At 40.6% G+C, this 19465-nt stretch overlaps 3 protein-coding genes across 3 annotated transcripts in view; all 3 read right to left on the bottom strand.

Annotated features, from left to right (window-relative positions):
• Nucleotides 1-2339: 2339 nt before the first annotated feature.
• On the bottom strand, nucleotides 2340-6986 carry eef1a1l2 (eukaryotic translation elongation factor 1 alpha 1, like 2). Its single transcript, XM_076301515.1, has 8 exons — nucleotides 6920-6986; nucleotides 6249-6404; nucleotides 5390-5569; nucleotides 4928-5224; nucleotides 4414-4564; nucleotides 3592-3848; nucleotides 2983-3217; nucleotides 2340-2663 (listed from the first exon to the last, which is right to left on the bottom strand). Exons 2-8 carry the CDS (start codon nucleotides 6390-6392, stop codon nucleotides 2539-2541), a joined length of 1389 nt encoding a protein of 462 aa, XP_076157630.1. The 5' UTR covers nucleotides 6393-6404; nucleotides 6920-6986; the 3' UTR covers nucleotides 2340-2538.
• A 292-nt stretch (nucleotides 6987-7278) lies between these two features.
• On the bottom strand, nucleotides 7279-10831 carry LOC143140541 (elongation factor 1-alpha). The gene is made up of 8 exons (XM_076301514.1): nucleotides 10727-10831; nucleotides 9865-10022; nucleotides 9240-9419; nucleotides 8839-9135; nucleotides 8591-8741; nucleotides 8219-8475; nucleotides 7815-8049; nucleotides 7279-7688 (listed from the first exon to the last, which is right to left on the bottom strand). The coding sequence occupies exons 2-8, from the start codon at nucleotides 10006-10008 to the stop codon at nucleotides 7564-7566; spliced, it is 1389 nt and encodes a 462-aa protein (XP_076157629.1). The 5' UTR covers nucleotides 10009-10022; nucleotides 10727-10831; the 3' UTR covers nucleotides 7279-7563.
• Nucleotides 10832-18284: 7453 nt separating this feature from the next.
• LOC143140543 (sialin) overlaps nucleotides 18285-19465 on the bottom strand; it is a 14875-nt gene continuing 13694 nt past the window's right edge. Inside the window, exon 12 of the mRNA XM_076301516.1 lies at nucleotides 18285-19465. This exon is cut by the window's right edge and continues 855 nt beyond it. The gene's annotated coding sequence lies outside the window, so the exon portion shown is untranslated.

Raw genomic sequence — 19465 nt, forward strand, 5'->3', positions numbered from 1 at the left:
CAGGTGTCACTCCCCGATGTGAGTCGCTACCGGATGTGAGTCGCGCATGCGTCACTTTGCTACTTTGCGACCAGTGCTGTTAGCCACAGAATAATGACATTAGCCTACACAGCAGTAGGCTAATGTATTATTTAGTATGGCCTTTCCCCCCGACAGTTGGAATTTGTTGTTGCCCGAGTGGCATAAACACGTGTCATAATAATGTCGTTACGTTTGTGTGGAAATGTTCTCTTTTAACAATAAACTACACATTTGAAATAATTGTAGGCCTATTTAATTATTATTATTATTATTAATAATATAATTATTATTATTGAATAATGGTTGTAATATTATTACATTTGGTTTAAGCTGGATGAGAAAGATGTGACATAATTCTATAGCATTAAACAGCTGACAGGAACGAAATTAACCGTTCCGGGAACAGTATTTTTTTGTTCTAACCGGTTCGGGAACGTCAATTTATTGTTGGAACTCATAACCGGAAACGTTATAATTCCGTTTCTGTTCGGAACGAACCGATTGGGGGAAAAAATCGGTTCAAAGCCCTGGTACTAACTCAATCAATCCTTTATAACAGGAGGTTTATGACAATTCCCTACCTTCCAAGATGACAGCTTACATAAGAAAATGGCACACATATCTAATTGGGTCACAAAACTATTGCAGCTGGTGTTTAAAGGCCTCCCATTCCTAACAGGTGCCTTGCCTACCTCCCCAGCTGTTTGCACAATGACGAATCCAGTAGGCCACAGGTGGGTGCGGTCAGCTTGTCAAAAGCCCAGTAAGAGGTTGGGTATAAGGGTTCTCACGATAGCAATTTTCTTATCACAATTACATTTGAAACATTATCACGATGACTGCTTTTATTACAATAATTACAGGTAATGCAATCATTTTTTTGTGATTATGATTTTTTATTTTCAATCAATAAATAACACATATCATACAGAGAGAGCATTCGGATGAGAATAAAAATAACATTTAAATGAAATAAAGTAAAATAAAAACACACACAGAACACAACACACTTAAAAAACACTGGCAGCAAACTCATATTGACTAAAATATTTAAAGAAGCTCTTTAAGGGCAGAGGCTATATTCATCCAGGTGTTTAAAGTGATTGTCTTTGCCTCATTGATCTTTGCAGTTGTACGCTCAAGGCAAAGTATGTAACGAAATGAGACTATCCAAAATTGCACTTTTTTCACAACACTTTTTTGTCACATAAAGAAAATTGGTACTTTGAATCATCATTCAATAATAGTAGGGGTCCAACAGGGGTCCAAATCCAAATATAGAATCACATACTTCCAGAATAGATTAATCATTGGACAGTCCCAAAACATATGTTGAAATGTACCAGTGGCGTCAGAGTTACAGAAACTGCAGTATGGATTGAGTTTCATGCGATATCGCTTGTAAGGTGTGTAGTAGAAATTATGGATAATCTTAAAATTAATAAGTACATGTGTGTGTGTGTGTGTGTATGTGTCTGTCTGTCTGTCTGTCTGTCTGTGTACACGTCTGTGCATGTGTGTGTTTACATCTTAATGTAATTTCATCTAATTCATTCATCTTTTTCACAACTGAAGACTGAACACAACTGAAGTTTAGCTATTTGTTTGCTATTGTTGGATCAGATTGTTATAAACCAGCCAGGGTGTGTGACCATAAACAATCTGCCTCTAGTGGCCATCTGAAGAAAGACATGACACTCCTGTTTGAGAGTGGGGCACAGTTCCCATGAAATGTGATTCATAATGTTCTGTTTTAATTCCGATAACTTGACAAAAACAATTTAAAAAAAAGACTTGTCATAATTATTAATATTATGTATCACAAAGTTATACAGTAATATTGATTATCGTGACAAGCGTGTTCATTTTTTCTTTCTTTGTTCTTTTACTGGCTAAAAGATACATTCATGTATTCGTTCCCAAACATTCCGGTTGTAGATCATCTGTCTTTTGGTTCCATTGGACAATATTGGAATTAGGAGTGTGTGCTGCTCTATCCATAAAGATAAGGGAGACAGCTCCCATTATACACTTAGTTTTAGTGCCAGCACTGAAATGTGACCAAGAGATGGGCTTTTTGTCTGTTACCATCACTAGTTGTATATACTTATTCTGACTGTTGATATGGCTTTCTGATTCCATAAACGGACTGCCTAAGAGTCACTCAGAATCATGTATATTACTCCCTCACAAACATTGAATAATGTAGGGAATAAATTAATGAACATTTAATTTCCATTTCAGTGCGCAAAGCTGAAAGCTATCAGCTACAGCTATCATAAGAATACAGAATCATAAGAACAAGATGACAAAAGTAGTTGGTGAGAAATCATTCCTTGTTTATTTTTTCCATACTAAAGCACTTAGAAAAAGAGCTTTTCTGGCTCCTTTCCTCCGAAAACTTTTGCGATGGGTTTTTATCAGCATTAGCCAGTCCTTGAGCAGAGAGCTGAGGCTCTGTAAAAGTACGGGATGGGGTGTCCCGGATGCCACTTGTCCCAGGTCCGGCGTACGGGTTCATTTGACCTTGGCGGCCTTCTGAGCAGACTTGGTGACCTTGCCTCCTCCAGGTGCCTTCTTTTCCACAGCCTTGATGACACCGACAGCAACGGTCTGCCTCATGTCACGCACGGCAAAACGACCTGGTGGCACAGAGAGAGCGAACCGGCAGAGGAAGAGGAGAGATGAAGGAGAGACAAGAGGAGGAGGAAGACAGGAGGAGGATGACATGGTTAAATGGCATTTTCAAGATCTTAAATTCATTTCGCAAATACAAATAATAAATGCTGTATTTCAGTGGCTAAAATGAAAGTGCATATTATACTTGTATTTTTCTACTGCTATCAAAATGATAGTTGTATCATTTTGAAATTAATAAACAAACCTTGGGGAGAAAAATGTGCATATGTATTTGCTGTGTTTGTTGTTTAAATGGCATTGCCATTGGTCTCAGGTACTCACCAAGGGGTGGGTACTTGGAGAAGCTCTCCACACACATGGCCTTTCCAGGGACCATCAAGATGATGGCGGCATCACCAGACTTCAGTGCCTTGGGGTTGTCCTCAACCTTCTTGCCAGAACGACGGTCAATCTTCTCCTTCAGCTCAGCGAACTTGCAGGCAATGTGAGCAGTGTGGCAATCCAGCACAGGGGCATATCCAGCGCTGATCTGGCCAGGGTGGTTCAGGATGATAACCTGTGGACAAAGAGGGACAGAGTTTCACTTCCAGATCAAAACTGTTTTAAAAGCCTAGCATTCACAGACCATTTCACAAACCCCTTAAACCACTTAAAGAGGGTCCTTTTCAGGGAAGAATCCATAGACCCATATAACATAAGAATGCTGGTTCTTCACTGTCTTAACTGTCTTGACTTGACTTAACTGTGAAACTTTGTGGGGTAAATTTGGCAGTTCCAGACAGTAAAAGTAAATATTTAGCAATTGTTTGACACTAGCCCTGCTCTAAACCAGGCAATTTCCCTCAGTAACTCTCCATTCTCCATCTTTTTATGTACTGGAAAGTTACAGAGAATCTCGTTTACATGATGCACCTTCTCTGTGGTTCTCACCTGAGCAGTGAAGTTACCAGTCTCCATAGGAGGGTCGTTCTTGCTGTCTCCAGCAACATTGCCACGACGAATATCTTTGACTGAAATGTTCTTGACATTGAAGCCAACATTGTCACCAGGCAGAGCCTCAGTGAGAGATTCGTGATGCATCTCAACAGACTTCACCTCAGTGGTGACGTTAGCAGGGGCAAAGGTCACAATCATACCAGGCTTCAGAGTACCAGTCTCCACACGACCCACGGGTACGGTTCCAATACCTGAAGGGCAAATTAATACACATTTACTACACATGTAGTTCAACATCACTCACTGAGGTGATTTTCATTATGCTGTGAGATATCTCTGAATGGCTTATAACTTAGCATGGTTAAAGAACAGACACATTTTAGTACAGTTATTGGAAACCTAGAACAACTAAATTAAAGCTACAGTTAGTTAACTTGGGCTTATAACTTAGTATGACTTATAACTTAGTATGGTTAAAGAACAGATACATTTTTAGTACAGTTATTGGAAACCTAGCACAACTAAATTAAAGCTACAGTTAGTTAACTTGGGCTAGAAGGTCAGCTAAATAAGCATCATTCCCAGATTGAACTAATTCAGGTAATAGATGGCATTCCTGGATTAGTTACTTAAACCTAAAGTTTTCATAATCTATTTCATAATCATTTCATAATAAGAGTAGCGTGAGACTAGTTGGCATGAAAATAGTTAACAGATAAAAGCAGACCAAGCTCTAATCCTGGGAACAAAAGTGTGGTGGCTGACATGAAACTGAGCCTAAATACAGCTCTGTTGTGTCGGGTGAGACGAGGGTACCTCCGATCTTGTAGACATCCTGCAGGGGGAGTCGCAGGGGCTTGTCAGTGGGGCGGGATGGGGGCAGGATGGAGTCCAGGGCCTCCAGCAGGGTGACACCAGAGGCACCTCCCTCCTTACGCTCGATTTTCCAGCCTTTAAACCAGGTCATCTGTAGGCCAGAGCAAGGGAACGGAGAGTGATAAATGTGGGGGATAACTGAATGCAACTAGGCCTGTACAATTCATCAAATAGCATGAATATATTCTTTATTTTACTCATACATTTTTAGGGAAATTATTATACATTCAAAGAAATCCACTTTTATAAGACATGTCTTTTCTGTTAAGTTCCATAGATTCTAAAATCAATGAGTATGGAAATAATTGTGATTTCATTGACCAAAAGTAATTGCGATCAAGATTTTTACATAATCAAACAACCCTAAATACAACACATGCTAATATACTCTGTCAAGGTGAGGTATGCAGTCAGGTGTGTTTTGGTAGATGACATGCAGTCAGTGCACACTCACGTTGCTGCTGGCCTCCAGCATGTTGTCTCCGTTCCAACCGGAGATGGGCACAAAGGCAACGGTGGCAGGGTTGTAACCGATCTTCTTGATGTAAGTGCTGACTTCCTTGGTGATCTCCTCGTAACGCTTCTGGCTGTAGGGGGGCTCGGTGGAGTCCATTTTGTTGATTCCAACGATGAGCTGCTTCACACCCAGGGTGTATGCAAGAAGAGCGTGCTCACGGGTCTGACCGTTCTTGGAGATACCGGCCTCGAACTCACCCACACCGGCAGCAACAATCAGCACAGCACAGTCAGCCTGGAAATTAGCATTAGCCATATACCCAATGTTACATGTGAATGTACAGGTGATGGTTCAATCAGCTAATACAAATATGTTGTGAAGCACTTTAGGGTAACTGTTAAATATTAAACTGTTTATACATTTGAAATTATTCCAGGATTCCTGAACAATAGGCTATACCTGGGATGTGCCAGTGATCATGTTCTTGATGAAGTCTCTGTGTCCAGGGGCATCAATAATTGTGACGTAGTACTTGCTGGTCTCAAACTTCCAGAGAGAGATGTCAATGGTGATACCACGCTCACGCTCAGCCTTCAGTTTGTCCAGCACCCAAGCATATTTGAAGGAGCCTTTGCCCATCTAAATGATTAAACCCACATGGAAATTTAGCTCTGATACATGAATTTCCTTAGAAAATACAAAAAGCAGAGAGACAGATGGATCTCAGAAGTCAAAAATGTTACATTTCTAGTAAGTCTAATGCTTGCATAAATTGTGGGGAAATCATTTATGATGAGTGTAGTAAAGGCAGATCAACAAAATAGTGTTTCAAATGTGTTGGTTTGTTATATAGCCTAACACCTTTAATCTTTGACCAAGGTAGTCAAAGTCAAAAGTTTAAAAACAAAATGATGGGCTTTAACATTTTCAAAAGCTTAATCCATAAATGACAAGTCTTTATGAACTAATCCTAGGCCTACTAATCATATCATATCTTGGTCAATTTGTTTTAGTGAAAACAAAATGTAATTTTGTCTGTAGGGCTTTCACTTTGTTTTAAATGATAAATAATGTCATTAAATAAAAGTTAATCTAAAAATAGCCTTTTATTGATGTAATATTATTATTTCTTAGGAATTTGTTAATTAAGGAGGAAGAAGTGTTAAACTTTAGACTCTAGATGGCGCTCTTTACGCGTGTAGTGCTAACACGCGTCCCTCCGGCTCTTAAAATACCGACATATGCAAGTCATTCACTGTACATAGCACACAGATAACATAAGGGCGCAAACCACCTGGTCAGCAACTGGAAAACCTACCTCAGCAGCTTCTTTCTCGAATTTCTCGATGGTTCTCTTGTCAATGCCGCCACACTTGTAAATGAGGTGGCCGGTGGTAGTTGACTTGCCAGAGTCGACATGACCGATGACAACGATGTTGATATGTATCTTTTCCTTCCCCATGATGGTAGCTTACTGTGAAGACATTTTCGTATAACTATAGATAAAACTAAGCCCAATATAATGCCCTTGTATGTTGAGTTCTACTGTAATTCACAATAAATATGTTTCATATGACGTTCCCCCATCTAAAGCAAAATAGAGGTGCCGTTCTATGCACCGCAACTCAGTCATCCTCCATGTTGAGCTGCGGTGCAGCGCCGCCATGTTCTTTCAAATCTGCCAATGAGTTTGCGGCCAACTCCACACTTTCAATTGAGGGGGACGACAGGGCACATTGAAACTTCCTATAAACTAATGCAAATAACTTTCTTATTCATTACTTTTTATGTTAACACATGGGTCTACATCCCCATCCTCAATTAAGAAATATATTTCCTTCCAGAAATACCAAGGACATTCTCCTTCACAAATAAGTATAATCCAAGTAAAAAGGTGCTCCACGTTTCTTATTTCTGACGAGAAATAGAAAAGGGGGGGGTCCATTTCAGAAACAACTCACCTAAGAGTCAGAATAGTGGCAAACTTACCACCCTGCTTTGAGCAGCTCCCTGATAACCCTAGAAAAGCCGGAGAAAAAGGAACGATTTCTCTCAGTCTAGGCTTTATATACTGGTAATGGATGCGGTGGGAGGTAGAGATTTGTGCAACCAAACTTCTAGTAGTCATTAGCAGGTTACCATTGGCTACATATCTGCAAACCACCAAAACGATTGGGTGGGCACTTGTAAGTGGGCACCTCTAGCAAAGTCTCTGCAATGGGCTAAATAGACACGTGGTTGACAGCTGCAACCTCTGGAGAATAAAGTTACTTTGCCAACTGTTACACTTGACAGAGCAGCCTCATCAGTCAGTCCCATCTCGGAATAACAGCAAGATACAAAAACCGTTTCAATTTTTTTAGATCTTTATTAGTCGAGCAGCTTTCCTTCCAATTTAACTGTGGCAAACAGTTGCAGTTCTAAACCATTTCAACTCAAATAAACTGATAGAGGCACAGTCAATTTAACAAAGCCATGTGTACATTAACTCCAAGTTGGTTTCCTTTCCTGCGAAAATATTTACGGTGAGTTTTAATCAGCATTAGCCAGTCCTTAAGTAGAGTGCCCAGGTTAAGGGAAACTCCCGGGTGTAGAGTGCCCACTGCCTGAGAGGCGGCTCGGCTGACGGGGGTTCACTTGGACTTGGCGGCCTTCTGTGCAGACTTGGTGACCTTGCCCTGGCCTCCAACCTTCTTCTCGACGCTCTTGATGACGCCGACAGCAACGGTCTGCCTCATGTCACGGACAGCGAAACGACCTGTGTGAGGAGGAAAAACATTAGATCACTGAATTGTCCCGCTTTCCCCATCTAATCAGCTAAGAAACATTTAGTCATTGTTGGTAAATGACGAACATGTGGATGAATATAGGAGATTGAGCTTACCAAGGGGAGGATATTCAGAGAAGCTCTCCACACACATGGGCTTGCCAGGGATCAGCTCAACAATGGCAGCATCACCAGACTTCAGGTTCTTGGGGTTGTCCTCAAGCTTCTTGCCAGAACGACGGTCAATCTTTTCCTTCAGCTCAGCGAACTTGCAGGCAATGTGAGCAGTGTGGCAATCCAGCACAGGGGCATATCCAGCGCTGATCTGGCCAGGGTGGTTCAGGATGATGACCTGTGGACAAAGAATGTAACATAAGTAAAGGAACAGACTGACTTTGCTAGTAATGCATTTGGCCATTTTCTTTCCCTTTTTCCTATAGGCCATTCAGCAATACTAGCATAACTTCCAAGTACATAAAAGTAGGTAACGCATCAACACCGTTAACATTAATGGGCCTCACCTGAGCGTGGAAAGATCCGGCCTCCATTGGGGGGTCGTTCTTGCTGTCGCCAGCCACGTTACCACGACGGATATCCTTGACGGACACGTTCTTGATGTTGAAGCCAACGTTGTCACCGGGCAGAGCCTCTGGCATAGACTCGTGGTGCATCTCAACAGACTTGACCTCAGTGGTGATGTTGGAGGGAGCGAAGGTCACAACCATGCCAGGCTTCAGGATACCAGTCTCCACACGACCCACAGGTACAGTTCCAATACCTGGAGAGCAAGTCAAAATCACAAGTTAGCTAAGCTATTCCTAGAGAAAACAAGGGAACTAAACCACACAATACAACCATACCATAACAATAATCACATTGTCAGTTTCCCTTACCTCCAATTTTGTAGACATCCTGCAGGGGCAGACGCAGGGCCTTGTCGGTGGGGCGGGCAGGGGGCAGGATGGAGTCCAGGGCCTCCAGCAGGGTGGTACCACTGGCATTGCCCTCCTTACGCTCAACCTTCCACCCCTTGAACCAGGGCATCTACAAAGGCAATGAAAGGCACAAGGTGAGACCCTGAATCAATCCAACATTAGCACCAAGAAACTGAAACGGTACAATTGAAAACTCCTTTGCTTACCTTGCTGCTGGCCTCCAGCATGTTGTCTCCATGCCAACCAGAGATGGGCACAAAGGCAACGGTGGCAGGGTTGTAACCGATCTTCTTGATGTAAGCGCTGACTTCCTTGGTGATTTCTTCATAACGCTTCTGGCTGTAGTTGGGTTCAGTGGAGTCCATCTTGTTGACTCCCACAATGAGCTGCTTCACTCCCAGGGTGAAAGCCAGGAGGGCGTGCTCACGGGTCTGTCCGTTCTTGGAGATACCGGCCTCAAACTCACCCACGCCAGCAGCAACAATCAACACAGCACAGTCAGCCTGTAGAAAAGGACACATTAGTACAAGCACTGCACATACATTTCTGCAAACATTGGCTATAAGAGAAATCTAGAGATGGAGGAAGATAATCCAGACAGTCTTACCTGGGATGTGCCAGTGATCATGTTCTTGATGAAATCTCTGTGTCCAGGGGCATCAATAATTGTGACGTAGTACTTGGTGGTCTCGAACTTCCAGAGAGCAATGTCAATGGTGATACCACGCTCACGCTCAGCCTTCAGTTTGTCCAGCACCCAAGCATACTTGAAGGAGCCTTTTCCCATCTACAAAGGAGAAGGATACATTTGAACAAAAATGAAGGGATTCTGGGAAAATGCATTCTAACTCCCAACTATACTCCATTAAGAGATCAACAGCAAGTATCTATGGGACTCTCCCTCCAGGGGTTCTAATCAAATAGACTGTTTTAGCCTTGAAAACAAGTCAGGACTTCTCTAAACTTAAAAATGGTAGTTTACCATACTAAACTTCTATACATGTTCTATAAGTCACTAGCCCAGTTAGCCTTTATGCTTTCCACAGAGCATGACCAGCAGGCCGCTGAGCGGCCATTACACAAAGCGCTGCGTCACCAACGCGGCTGCGAAAGCCCCGCCCAGTGCCCACACCCAGCCGGCTTGTGCGGAGAGCGCGTGCTGAGCCGCCATCTTTGAGCCGACCAACACCAGATATTCCAACTGAAACACCGAACTAAAGAAAAGCCCTTACCTCAGCGGCTTCCTTCTCGAACTTCTCAATGGTTCTCTTGTCGATGCCACCGCATTTGTAGATGAGATGGCCGGTGGTGGTAGACTTTCCAGAGTCGACGTGGCCGATGACCACGATGTTAATGTGGATCTTTTCCTTGCCCATGATTGCTTAAGTTTCTACAAAAGAAACCGTAACATTAATACAATGACTAGGATATTTACCATTATAGGATAATCACTACCGAATTATGAAAAATACAAGGTTTTACATTATGGATGTGAATCCGGAGGGGCAAGAATTTTAATTGACCACGCTAACCAACAAGTCAGCTAACCATAGGCTAGTTTGATTAGCTAGTAGCGGCAGAGGCCTCGTCGGCTAAGAGCCAGGGAAAAGACACGTGTTATGTGAAGGCCACGTCGGATAAAGTTACAATAAAATTCGAAACATCTAAAAGGCATCCATTCAAAGATGGACATCTGGCGTATTAACAGTTGTTAAAACTGCTATACTGGCTAGGATTCAAGAATGAAAAATAACCTCCGCCTGATTTCAGAAGAATTCACATGCTAGTCTTTGTTCTTTCCCATCACAGAAAAAAAGATTAAAAGTTATTTAAGTATATTAGTAGTATATTTTACATACATCATTGTAAAAATGAATACTAACGTTATGAAAGAGTAGCAATACCAACAAGAAATGGGTATGAAAAGCTTAAGTTAACGTTGACAACGTTGTCTAAATAGCGACGTGAAAATCTCACAGCGTTATAAATATACAAGAAACATTCATTTAAACAGAATAAATCATTAAATCAAGCCCTTTCTCAAACACAACACGGCCAACTATGCTAGGCCTAAATAATATAAGGTTAGCTTACCGGTGTTATATGATAACTCCACAGCAGCTGCTCCCCTTAGCCAGGTAACAGAAAGAGGAAGAAAAATGTTGGTGTTGGAGTTTTTATACCAGGGAGGAGAGGCCAGAATGAGCTGCAACCCCCCGCTTCCTCTCCCCCTCCCGCAGCGACCCGCAAATCACGTACATTCGGGCAAAAATCCCCGCCTTGTCGTTCATACGTCATCGTTTTGTTTCTGAAGTGGCAGAACACATAATGTTGATTGGAGTAAGTTAATGATGAAAGTAGGCGACATACGAAATTAAGCTTATCAATATTATATTTTACCACGTGAAAGACAGCCAGGCATAGCCATTGTCTAAGTTACATCTGTCTCTATGGCGTATGGAGATGTATGCTATATCACTTCATCCGTTTGCGCCATTAATATTTTCAATTTTGATTACATTTGTCGGCAGTGTCACGTTTTGGGGCTATCCGTTTTGTGTTAATTTCCCATAACAATGCGTAGGCTACGATTACATTAAGCTGCCATGTCCATGTAGACCAGTTTAAAGCTTAACGCAAAGTGCTCAATAAAGACTGCAATGCAGTCCAAACATCAACAGTATGCCAATCCAGTTTTTCATGCTACATTTGGCTAACACTATTTTTAATGCTTGTTAAACTGGCTACAGACTTGTCTACAGACTATGGGAAAGATGGACTACATCCTTGGTTTGTAAATGTTAACATGCCTTGGTGACATTAGCATCTATATCAGCCTATGCAGTCAGATTTAGGAGGCATTGAGCAAGAGATTGTAAAACATGAGGAGGTGTTGGGTATTTCTTCCAGGTGCCATTGAAAAACATCTTTTCACCCATTCACATTCAACAGACCCCCATTGGAATGAGAAATGAGTAGCCTTTCCAACACCCCCAACGTTTTTCTCTTTTTTTTCCCCCAAACAAAAACACAGGTATGGTAGAGTGATAGCGTTTATTGGCCCACATTCTAGTATAATGTTGATCAATCCAGCTGTTAAGAATAATACATTTCCACAACCCATGCAAACACATAAATATATTAAAATTACACAACTATTGTAACTATAAAACAATTTGATGTGGTCTATATTTTAGGTTTGATAACTACATTACTGTTCCATTGGGCTCCAGGCCTTGCATTGCACCTGAGGCATGAGGTCTTTAGTGGTGGTGTCTAGAAGGGATACAGCTAAGGGTTAGGGTTAGGATTAGGGTTAGGTTACTTCCTGTCCTGATACTGTTTATTTCTATGGAGATTTCACTGGAGATTTCACTATCTGTTACGTGACATCCATTGTTAGGTGTATCCCATCTAGCCACAACCGTCTTTAGTCAGGCATCAACCCATATGCTATCAAACATTAGGCCTCTAATCCTCTGTGCAGCCTTTCCTATTTGGAGCCCTCAGTGCGGCTGCTGTTAGCTGTCTGTCCTCCACAGTTCAGTACCTGACCCTCAACTTGGCTCACCACACAGCTGCTGCCCTCACTCAAGAGAGCAGTGGGACAGAGGGGGAGAGGGAGAGGGGTGCATGAACAGAGTGAGGCAGAAAGAAAGAAGCTAGGGCAGAGAGAGAGAGAGAGTTGTGCATAGGGACAACAAGACACAGCACACAGTTGTAAACAGTCTTAATTGTGCTGTCAGATCTGGTGTACAGGAGTTTAAAAAGTGTTATGAAGAAATGCCCACTATGAGGGTTTGTCTTTTTCTCTGCCTTGTGTTTTCCCTGTCCTGCTGTACGAGAAAGTTGTTCTCAGACAAGAATTCCTCTTTAAACAGCTGGTTAGCTGGCTGAGAACAAGGTTACTCTGAATCTATTGCTATTGTTTTCCATGTTGGACTCATGGACATGGACAATTGATCGCATCACTGGCTGTAATGTGATGGCCCACCGGCCACCAAAGGTCCCCTGAAGCATTCAGAAGATTTTGAGTAATAACTCTATTGAGCTGAGCTACAGTAGACCCATTTACTTGTTCACTTACTTATGTTTTTTTAGCCGACATTGTTTGGGATACGTGCAATACTAATACTGGGGATATGATTGGTGAATGTTGAATGGTCAAAGTGTCTTAAAAGTTTTACTTGTATTGCCACGCGAACAAAGACCTGACATGTTTTATTCACTGAAAAACAGGTTCTCTACAGGGTCAATAAAGTACCTATCTAAGGGTGAACATTCTAAATGATCACTGACTGAGTAATGATAAAAAATCATGATCCATGATATATCTTTTGAGTGTTTTAGTTCCATGTTCAAACACTACCTTAAGTTGCCATGAATTAAGTGTTTTTTAGTGGGTTGTCATAGTGTAGGCCTGTGCAGGCTATTTTATTTTTATATTAGGGCAGTAAGTGTAATGAACAACTACTGATGTAGATTGTACACTGACAATGACAAGTCAGTCAGGTACGTTTTTACATTTACTTTATTTTACTGTGAAACTACTTTACTTCACTAGATGTAATGATGATTTTACAGTAGTTGCCAGCTCTTGTATAGCTTTACAAGAATATATTAATTAATTGATCTCTGTTTATTCAGATGGCCCTGGAGTCTTCAGCACACCTCCCTGTGATTAAGCTTCTCAAACCATCTTGTTGTGGAAGGCTACAGGATGCAGGGACAGGGAGAGGAAGTGCAGGGCTGAGGGATGAGGAAGCTTTACTGTAAGGGGATCATCTGAGCAGAGCACTGGCTCCTATACCCAGAAACCTTTCTGTCCTGAGGGGTCAGTCTCCAGGTACATCAACACACATTCATAGACACACTCTGTGCCTCTCACATCTTCTCTCAAACTGAAGAAAATAAAGAGGGCCTGTTAGCATAGCCCCCCTGGAAGAAACCCCCACCCCCTAGAAACACATACAGTCTTTTACATGCATTTATCCTTTGCCAGTCTTTGTCCCATAGTTACCAACAGGTCTGATACAACCTTTGTTCAGAAGCATTTCTGTGATGAGAGACTCATGACTCATCTGCTTTCACACTCCCTCTCACCACAGCTGCAGTATCCTAACAGACCTCAGACTGAACGTGTCTATGCTAACGCTGACAGGATCTTCCATATTAAAACTCTAGATTCGGGCAGTGCTGTTAATGCTAACACGGTCTTTAATGTTCATAATCTTTCCCAGTGACGGTTGGGCAGCTATTTCAGACGTGTTGGGGGGAGGGGTAGGAGCAGCACTTGACAGTCACACCCTGGCAGCCAGTCACTTTGTTGAGTCATGCTGCTGGTCTACCTCTCCCTCCATAGACAAATGGACACTGCAGAATTACTAGCTAGCTAAACATTTGGCACACTCTCCATTCAGGACAGAAAGTGGAGTCAAACTGGTTGCTCCAGCAGAATTCACCCACATAGTGATTACTGACAAACCACTATCTGTTCTTCGGTTGAATTCACAGTTGTATTATTAACAGTGTAAGGAGTGAGTAGCTTTCCTACTATTAATATGTAAGGGACACAAACATAACACTGACTCACAGATCCTGTAAACCATTTGTAAAAAATATTTTAGGTATGCACCAACTTAGCATGCAATAGAATGGCACTGCCTGTTGATAAAGATAACACAGCAGATAACATTTTGTAGATGTCTACACATCTACAGAAACCTAATCAGGACCCCCCCTCCCCCCCCCCCCCCACACACACACACTTAACTACCTTAATTTAATCACACTTGATGAGATAGTGCTTCATTCAGATATTCAGGTGACACCCAGTTGATGACAACACTGTTTTACCTTGTTCTTCCAGTCTCAGGGAGGGGGTAGCAGGCTGAATATTCTACACTACAGGGTGTATGTCTAGCACTTAACGGTGTGAATGCAAAGCTTCAATGCAAATGGACCCAAGACAACAATTTGTTGGAGAAGAAGGGGGAATGCTGAATGGAAATACGAATGAAAAGGCATAACAAAGCCTTGGGCCATTCGCACAATGCCATTTTCATTCATTTCTTTTCAAATCTCCTCATTCCAGTCTGGTTGAATCTCATAGTAACCCAATAGTTCTGTTTCTCATCACCTGTTTTCCAGTAGCAAAATACAGTTAAATAATATTTTTCATTCCAAACATGTTGAATGTAGCCTACAGACATAGGCCTATATTTGGCCAAACGAATTGTCAAAGAATAAAATCATGAAAGCTATACTTGCTGTGTTTGTTTGATATTACAGACAGCCTTTGACTGGTTGCACTTTGCAGAAATAAAGACACCACATGTGCTTACCACAATATTCTAGCCTACTTGATTTATAAGCTGCCTATATACATTTAAACGGAACCAATACAAGATCTTTAGAATCGTATGCCATTGTTGGTTAGATGTTGCTTTTATCAAAATGTCTTCTTACAAATGAAATTCATGTCTAATTCCTCTATTTTAGGCAACTGAAATAGTAAGTAAACTTTGGCTTGAAAAACCTGCCACAAGGTTGTATGAAAATGTTAAGCCAATCCTTAGGCTACTAGTTAAAAGAAAATGTTGTATAATAACCTACTTTTCTAGGTTATATAACCTGTTGAGGGACCTAGCCTAGACAAATTGAAAGACATTTGAAAATTTTGAGAAAGCTCTCTGTCAGAACTGCCAGGCTTGTAATGTCATGGTTCACCCCTTAAATTCTAGCCTAGTCTATGCTGTTGTATGTTTTGTAACTGCCATAGAGTCGTGGAATTCAGGAACTTGTTGACAAATCTAATTCAAATGTAATGGTGTTTGTGGGTCACAATTATGTGGGCTGTGAGGCACATAATTGGTATAGCCTAGTACAGGGGTTCCCAAACTTTTCCACGACAAGGCCCCCCAAATACCATAGGTTCTGGCCAAGGACCCCCTTGATGTGTTATTAAACCCATCGACAACACTACGGCAAAAACACATTAAGCTAATCCTAATAATTATTTTGGCCACAAGCACTTTGCAATGGAGCGTAAAGAGTGAAAAAACTGTATTTGGGGCTTTCTGCTATATGAGAGCTATCACTCTACTATTATTCTCAGTCATTATCATGGAAAATATAATGTTCAGATATGCGAGACATTATTATAATGGCATTGTATAACAACCCTCATAGTAATAGGGTTTTACTTTAAACAATTTCAAATGTATTTATTTGTTCCTTTTATTTTTCCTTCCAACTTGCTGAGGCCCCCCTGGCACCCCCTCGCGGCCCCCCAGGGGGCCCCGGCCCCCACTTTGAAAACCACTGGCCTAGTATATACCATTGTTATTGCGAGTGAATTTGAGAAATTGCTACACTTGAACTATCGAATTTATCCAGTGTAGCCTCACTCGAGGAATTGCCAAATCTGGACAAAATGACAAAGTATAGGCCTAGTCATTGGGCCAAAAGATAGACAAATCTGAATGTATTAAGATAACTTCAAGTCAAGTAATTTAACGTTTCGGGATTAAAATAATCCCAAAGACATACTATGGAGTCAAAATAGGGTCTTTAATATTAAGAGCTTTGTGAAAAGATGTTCACATGTGTAATAAAGGTTTGCAAAAGGAGTTCTGCATGGTTCATGGAGTTCTGGTGTCATTCATGATTATAAACAGTAATACTGTACACACATTTATGTTTATCTGCTATTATTATTTGATATGAGAACACGTTTATTTTATCACCCTTTGCAAGCCTATAATAATAGCCTAGTGGATGGCAAAAAAGACAAATCAAATGATATGAGTTGTATGGGACATCCACAGCTAGGAGATTATAGTGAGATTTAACCGTAGTAATGCCCTTCCAGGACTGTTGGTTTATTGTTTGGAATACAACATCCCATTTTCTTACATAGGTAAATTTTGTTTTGTTTTCTTTGTGTTTGGGGAGTATTTCAACCACATGGTTATCTCTTCAGACTGAACAGGAAGGTAGACTACCAAGCAAGCAAGCGCTTAGGCAAAGTCTATGGCAAGATGGATAAACCCGTTCAAGCGTTTTCTTTATTTCTTATTTCTTTCCATTCTTTAACTTAAGACATGTAAGAATGAAGCCTATTTATTCGCTGAGCAACGTATAAACTGACGAGTTACATTAGCCCTAGCACTATGCTATGATAAACGTCAGCTAGGATAGCTAACTTATGGCAGCTACAGTTATTATTTCATGTTCTGGTATGATATTCTTAACGTTTTGACTATGTTACAACTGATAAAAGCATGACAAATAAAGTAACCAAATCGCTTTGCAATATTTTAGTCCAGAAATACTTATGGGTGTTCATTTACAAATGTTACGACCTATCTGCCCTTGATGTTACCACCAGTTTTAATAACTAGATCTGTGGTTTAGCGGCAAAATCTGGGTGATCGGTGGGGAACGCTGATTGGTTGGCAGTATAGCAATGTGTTGATCAGCTCTTCAGAAAGGCAGTAAAAAGTCAAAAGTCCGTAAGCATTGCAAATCAGTTTCACAAGCTCGTACCAGAGAATGTCTAATAACAGAGAATGTCTAATAGGAACTGCTAATAAGTACTTTCAGTGTTGCGCAGAAAAGCATCGCGTAGCATCGCATAGGTGATTCACACAAGTAGCCTACAAAGTATTTGTGCAGGTACATATTTTTTCCACACGTGTACAAAATATTTTTACAGATCCGCATTTCCCCCCACATATGTACAAAACGTTGACTTTGACTTTGACTTTGAAAACATTTCTACAGTACATAAGTACATAATATTTCTACAGGTACATATTTTTTCACATATGTACAAAATATTTCTACAGGTACGAAATTTCTTTGCACATGCAGAACTCATTTTGCACAGCTGCAAAACTTTATTACACATGTGAACATCTTTTTACAAGCTCTCAATATTAAAGACCCTATTTTGACTCTATAACATTCTAGTCGATATCTGTCTGAGGCAACCGCATAAACCTGAAGGAAATCCGTTCCATGCGCTCCATGATTTCCTCTTGCGCCCTCTGCTGGGGGTTTATGGCACGGGATGGCAGCGAGTATCTGAGCCAAATGTCATGGATAAAAGGCTTGCAAGGCTCACAGAATTACAAAAGACTGTCCGTGCCATGTGGTTGGAAGTAGCCCACACTGTTTATCACTAGGTCATTAGCAAAAAAAAAAGTTTTCTTGAGAAAACCTCCCCCCTTTTCAGGAGTCAAAATGTTCTAGCACAATGCGGTTTTTGTGCACAAGGTCACAATAAATAAATAATAATAAAAAAAGAAGATCTAGTATTGTTTAGGTGAGATAAGATTAGTTTTGTTAGGCTACTTATGGTACTGACTCTACTGATTGGTAGAAACAGGCTTCTCATTGTGAAAATGAATTATAGAGGACTACTTTACATCCACAACTATTGATGAGATTCATGAATATATTCAGTCAAGAGTGATGAACAACAATTTAAACTCTATGACCATCTAATCATTATGTGCATTGTAACTAAAGTATACTAGAACCTTCTATATTTATTGGCACCCCTAAAGTTGAGTTAAAAAGAAGTATAAACAAATATATTGCTATATCCTAGTCTCAAACTGAAAACAATGAGGAACAATCCAACTTTGAAGGGAAGCAAATTTATTCGGGAAAACATAGCATCAAGAAATAATTGTTTTTAACAAATAAGAAATATATGTTTGCAAACATATGTCACAATTAGGCTACTGGTACCCCTCTTTGTAATCCCTTTGCCATTGCTCTTCGCTAGTCTTAAAGTTGAAGAATACAAAGAAGGGGATTTGAGGTTCACCTTTACAAAATCTCTCCAGACCATCCAAATTCCTCTTCTCTTGTGCCATACAACACACCCCACTTTTCTAAGTTCAGATCAGGGGACTGAGCTTAATTTTGCATTCATTCAAGTTTTATGTTGATCTGTAAATGCTTTGGACCAATGATTGCTGGATGATCTAATCAGGACCCAAGTTTTCTATTTAAAATGTCCAGGTATTGCATGATGCTTATAATTGCACTCTATTGGTGACAAGCCTTTGAGGAAAAATAGCCCCACAACCTTACAAACCCATATAGAAACAGGGTTCTTTTCAGTTTAGTTAATGTATGTACAACTCAAATGTTTGTTACAAAATTCTCAATTTTTTCATTTACATTTTTCATTTCATTTAATTACACATTATTTTACAAGTTTTTTTCTTGGCTTGTCTTCAAAATAATCTTTTTGCATGGAGGTCACATCTGATGAGTTTAATGAGTAAAACTAACAGTTTTCCTTCTGGATTTCTCAGTCTCTCTTACCATCCTACTCTCTGTCCATGGGTCCCTATCCAAGCAAGTTTGTCACAGTTCCAGAGTAATTATTGTATTGACTGTAGATATGGGCATCAGGTGAGTGATATTTTTTAAGCCATTTCCTGACCTTGTTTTTATACCTCAATGAAAGGGTAGTCATGGATTACTGCTTGAAAGGTGTAGACATTCTGATTAGCTTGAATTTCCAGGGGTGCACATAACTGTGGTACATGCATGTTTTTCTTGATGATTTTTTCCGAAAAGGAAATGAAGCTAGTTTCTCATTTTTACTCATAATTACCAGGGGTGGTAATAATTGTTGAGGATGATGTGTTTGCAAGAAATCAAATGTTTTTAACAATTAAAGCACATCAAGCTTCAGTCAATGATGTTTCATTTTGCATCACTGTATTTTACTTCAGGCATTTTCAACAAATACAAATTCTAAATGTAGAATATAGATGCACAATATTCAATTACCACATTTTTTGA

The sequence above is a fragment of the Alosa pseudoharengus genome, unplaced genomic scaffold (assembly GCF_046254945.1).
Source record: "Alosa pseudoharengus isolate Yale_2024_CS ecotype anadromous, Long Island Sound unplaced genomic scaffold, YU_APseudo_1.1 YU_APseudo_1.1_scf_23, whole genome shotgun sequence".
NCBI classification, from domain to species: Eukaryota; Metazoa; Chordata; class Actinopteri; order Clupeiformes; family Clupeidae; genus Alosa; species Alosa pseudoharengus.